The 5,291-nt window shown below is 31.8% G+C and overlaps 1 protein-coding gene across 1 annotated transcript; it reads left to right on the top strand.

The window, feature by feature from the left end:
- Positions 1–338: 338 nt before the first annotated feature.
- Positions 339–2,931, top strand: LOC107781527 (glucan endo-1,3-beta-glucosidase 4). The gene is made up of 4 exons (XM_016602243.2): positions 339–756; positions 1,751–2,206; positions 2,328–2,358; positions 2,449–2,931. Exons 1-4 carry the CDS (start codon positions 690–692, stop codon positions 2,615–2,617), a joined length of 723 nt encoding a protein of 240 aa, XP_016457729.1. The 5' UTR covers positions 339–689; the 3' UTR covers positions 2,618–2,931.
- Positions 2,932–5,291: the final 2,360 nt, after the last annotated feature.

Genomic DNA, 5,291 nt, shown 5'->3' with positions numbered 1-5,291 from the left:
ACAGAAATTTTGGTTGATCAGATTTGACCGATCCGATTAACCGGATGAATGAAAGTAAATGGATCAACCCCCTAATCCCAGTAATCCAGCCCATCCGGCACCTGTATTCTTGTCCGGGCCACTCAGGAAATAGGTTGATCCAGCCCGTATAACACCCTTGGTCCAAACGCCCACTACATAGTAGCATCACTTGGTTCATTTGGTTGCCTTCTACCTAACCTGGCTATTCATTGGCTGCTAGATGTGGTCCATGAAATACAAAAAAAGTTCAATTCACCAAACAGAAAAAAAAAAAATTGAAGCTATCATCATCATCATCATTACCTCCATCACTACTTGAATCCACACACCACACTTTAAATTCCAAACAATTCCCTCTTTAACTTCCTTTTCTTCCACTCCTTCTCTCTTTTTGCACCTTTTTCTTCTTGCTGCCTCTCCTACCCCTTATGTCTCAACTTCCCTTGACTCAACTCTCTCTCCCTTTCTCTCACCTAAAATCTCTCCCTCTCACCGCCCCCACCTCCACAAAAGAAAAAAGGGATTGTACTCCTCAAAATCATGTGCTTTCAAGAATGTCATTATGGTTAGTTGGTTTGACATGCCATGGTTTGTCCTCTGTTTCAAACGACGGTAAGAGCAAAATTTGATAGAACAAGAGAAGAAGATAAGTAAGAAACTTTGGGACAATGAGTAGGAGGATTCTCAGGAGATTTTACGTATTCATTCAACTCGGCTGTTTTTTTATCTGCTCAGGTAACGAGCTTTATCTTCTTCTTATAATAATTGACGTGAATCCATGTCCAATAATGGCTGCATAAGTTTCTTTTGCAACAGATCATCTTATTCTCTCTGTTGTTATGAGCCAAAAAGATGCTATATATGTTGATCTTTTTTCTTTTCCCACTTCTTTGCTTGCTTTAGGATGTTATTTTAGTACTATTTCTTTTGCCCTTTTCCATTTGAGTCTTCTATTAATATATCTTAAAGAACATTTATGTTTAGGTCATTTTTGTGTCTCAAATGTTTCAGTCATAATTCATAAAAGCATAGGAGAATTTGCATGTTAAGTTTCAATTTGAATTCCCTGTTTGAATTATTATCCAGATGGAGTGATTGACTATTGAACTTTTCCCTTTAAAAAGGACAATGATTACTAATTTCGTCTTTTTTTGACTCTGTATCCATCTTTTTCTTTGCTCATCATTTCCCTACCGAGCTTTCTTTTATGCACAAACGACACAGATTATTGGCTGTTGCCTTCAAATTTTAAATGCCTATAGCGCCTCTTTTTTCCCCTGGTCAAATCAAATGTTTTGAGCAAGTAGCATTTAGATTTTAGAATCATATTTCAATTTTTGCCTTGCTCTACAAATCCTAATACTTCTTTCAACAACAAGAATTCCTACCGGCGGAATTTATGGAGGGTAGAGTGTAAGCAGACCTTACCCTGCCTTGTAGGTACCTCGGCTCAATAATACTTCTTTCAGTTTATCATAATAATTCTGCGTTTTGATCAAGCAGCATAAAGTGTATATTGAAAATAGGCATAATTATATGAACATAAATCTCATTTTAATTGCTAAAAGTTAAATTGGAAGTCGCTTCCATTACAAGCAAGGAATCTTAATTCCCTTTAAGTTGCAAATGCAGCAGTTAAAAGTGTTCCAAGCTTAAACTTTTATCCTGCACATTTATCTAATTAAAATCTAAAAACAAATTATCTATTAATGCTGTTGTGAATTTGCAGGTTCAAATGCTACACACATTATAAGATTAGTAGAACAGAATTCTAAGACCATTTCCAGCAGCCAAAAGGACATAACAACTCCAATAACAACAGTTCCAACTGGAACTCTTACCACCACCACAACAACTCCAGTACTGAATCCAACAATCTCAGATCCTGATTCAACAACTAGTGGTCAAGCCAATCCGGTAATGACAACAGGATCTTCATCATCGGGCTCGAGCTGGTGTGTTGCTAGCCAAGCTGCCTCACAAACAGCATTGCAAGTTGCATTAGATTATGCTTGTGGCTATGGTGGTTCTGATTGTTCTGCCATTCAGCCTGGTGGCAGCTGCTACAACCCTAACACGCTCCGCGATCACGCTTCCTTTGCATTCAACAGCTACTATCAGAAAAATCCAATTCCTAATAGCTGCAATTTTGCTGGTGCTGCTGTTACTACAAACACCAATCCCAGTAAGCTAACAATTCCCATTAGTCCTGTAACCAAATCAAAAATTTACTATTTTTACTACTACTACTACTACTTCTACCTTTAATTTCTTATGTAATTGATTAAATTTTAATATGTGTGCAGGTAGTGGTTCATGTCAATATCCATCAACAAGGTGAGATTTTAACATGAATAAAGTTGTATTTTTTTCCCTTCAAATTAAGCATTTGCATATAGAGTTTCTGATTAATGTTGGGAATTGCAGCACAAGTGCATCCATTTTGAATACAACAAATTCAAGCGGTTCGACAGTATTTGGTGCTGGGCCTATTACACCTTCTACTTCAGCAGCTGTCCCTCCAAATAAGTTCCTAAATTATTACTGCCACATCTTAACATGTCTTGTGATACTACTAGCTTACCATGGTCGATGAAAGCCAATTTTATTTCTTGGCAATTTTGGAGGAGACGAGCTTTTTTGACAGGATTATAGATAATTAATATTGGGAAAATGGTGTGACGAGTGATGTCAAATTGGATTAATTGTTTCTTTTTTAATCAATTTGCTGATATGACATCTTGTGTTTAGGGAGAAAAAGAAATTGTGTGCAGAGCTGCTGGATTTGCAGTGTTGATACTATGCTTTTTTGTAATACTGCTACTAGTAGTTATGTGGATAAAAGATCAAACAAGATACGTATGGTCCTTTTTTTTATGCTGTAGCCTAAAAGTTGAGAGGAGACTCTTGCTTGGGAATTGTGTTGAAGGAAATTGTTACACTGACAGTTTCTGAATATTAAACTAGAGAGTGGCGAAGAATAGCTTAGGACAAGATCAGAGGGGTAGCAATCTTCTTTCGCGTTTTGAGTCCAGAAAGGGTGAAAACAAAAATTAAAGTAAAAGAAAGGAAAAGTGAGGACAATAAAAGCAAAAAGGGGCCAAAAGAAAAAAACAGAAATCACTTGAATCAGGATAATATATAGAATGTCATGCTAGTAAGAGATTAATTTGGGCTTTTCCTTTCTTTCTTCCTACGAGCCTAGTAGATTTTTCAGTACTGTACTAGTCAAATTTCATAATTTTGACCGTAGTCGCATTAGAACAATTAAATTAAGACAAAAAAAGAAGTAATGGTCGATCATGCTTTACTTTTTAAGAAAAGGTTCAAATTTGCTCTTCAGCTAATGACGTGTGTTTGCACGTGTACATTACGTCAGTCATTATTAACGAATACAAGAAGAAGAAATTGTTGAAATAACAATTGATAAATCAAATATTAATTTTAATCATGTTTAATTAATTGTATAATAGATCAAATATATAATTGATATAATATAGATGAATAATATTTTTTTCTTTATATAGAATAAAATGTTAATATGATAACGTTTCTTTTTAAAATTATATATGAACTACTATTTAGAATTTTGAAGTAAATTGAGAATTTGCGACTTTAACTTTTCTATAATTACTCAGCTTAACATATAAGCTAATACCCAATTACTTGGAATCATTTAAATCACGAATTCGGATGTGTTCCATGTTGTTATATAATTGTGCTTCGAGAATGTACTACTATTTCATGTGTTTTAGAGTAAAAAAATTATATCTTAACGTGTATTTATTATTGGAAACAATTGAAAACTCTCTATTTTATAATATATATATACATATATAGCAACCTCCACAAACTCCTCCCTAAATATTAGGATATTTTTACGTAGTTCAATAAATATTAGGATTTTTTCTACGTAGTTCAATAAGGGAAATAGTTAATAACTAAAATCTAATTGAATTTAAAGTCCTAAATATTAGGAAAGAAACTTAAATTACAATTTTATTCCATAAAAAAATATATTTTTAAAGGATAAAAAAAGTGAACTAAGGGCCTTCATGCTTTTAATATATACTAGTTTAAGAGTACGCGCATCTCATATCAATGAATGTAAATTTTATAAAAATTTTATAAAAATTACACACACACACACATATATATAGTGTTTGAATTATTAAATAAAAATTACAAGAAAATCCAAACCGCTGAAGAAAAAAAAGAGATAAATGTTGATCTTTGGACTTTCGTTAGATTTGGGTTCTCACGCCATCTTTTCTATAAAAATTCGATCATTATGATGATAAAGGGATTATACATGCTAATAAACATTGTTACTTCCTTTAGCTCAATAGTGATGGATAATATCAGTAGCCACGTATCAACACCATGAGAAACTACGAAACTCTATGACAACACTTTTGAAAAATATTTTATTAATATTTTCTTAAAAAAGAATAGCTTGAAATAGCTAACATTTCTAACATTATCAACCTTAAATCTTTAAAATTTTAGTAATCTGAAAATAATCGTGAGTTTCTGAGTATGATTTTTGTGCAATTTGTTTTAAATTTTAGTCTCTTGGTATCTTAAAGTAGAACACTTTAATGTCACCTATAATATTATTGTTCGGGGTGAAATAACAAATCCTAAAATTATGAGTTCTTGTGAAAAATGGACTTACTAAATTTATTTAAGTAATCTTACTGGGATGACATTTCTAAATATTAGGAGCTCCTATATAGTTCAAATAAGTAAAATATTTAATAGTCAAAGTTTTAGCTAATTTCAACGTCCTAACTATTAAAAAATATTAATTAAACAATAATTTTGTCAAATATAAAATTTATTTTTAAATGAAAAAAATTTGATCAATTTCGCGTTAAAGTTTCGAGCTTTTATAATAGTCTAGATTGATTGAAGAAGATAAAATAAAAACCGAAACATTATTTTCCTATATATTTAGTAGTTTTCAATTTAGTCTCACACTATTTACCACATAATTAAAATACATTAATGTAATTTATTGCAAATACTAAATAAAGTAAATTCTTCAACAAAAAAAAATAATTATTGATGTTAAAAAAATATTTTGTTTACCGTGAATACAATTTGAGTACCATTAGGATTTCATTTGTCACTTGCCATGTATAACCTACTTCAGACGAGCATCTCTAGATTTTGTACTACTGTTCCAAATTGACTTTTTAAATATTTATTTAAGGTAAAATTTTAATTGATTTTAAAGTCCTAAATTTTAGGTATCTAGTTTAAAT

This window comes from Nicotiana tabacum, chromosome 10 (assembly GCF_000715075.1).
Source record: "Nicotiana tabacum cultivar K326 chromosome 10, ASM71507v2, whole genome shotgun sequence".
Classification (NCBI taxonomy): domain Eukaryota; kingdom Viridiplantae; phylum Streptophyta; class Magnoliopsida; order Solanales; family Solanaceae; genus Nicotiana; species Nicotiana tabacum.
Note: the sequence above shows the minus strand (reverse complement) of the source record. Positions and strands in the feature narration are given on the sequence as shown.

Excerpts from the sequence above, each read along its gene's own strand:
- LOC107781527 (XM_016602243.2), top strand. The coding sequence starts at position 690 with ATGAGTAGGAGGATTCTCAGGAGATTTTACGTATTCATTCAACTCGGC. Across the intron at positions 757-1,750 it reads CTGTTTTTTTATCTGCTCAG|GTTCAAATGCTACACACATT; the intron begins GTAACGAGCTTT and ends GTGAATTTGCAG. Across the intron at positions 2,359-2,448 it reads TGTCAATATCCATCAACAAG|CACAAGTGCATCCATTTTGA; the intron begins GTGAGATTTTAA and ends TGGGAATTGCAG.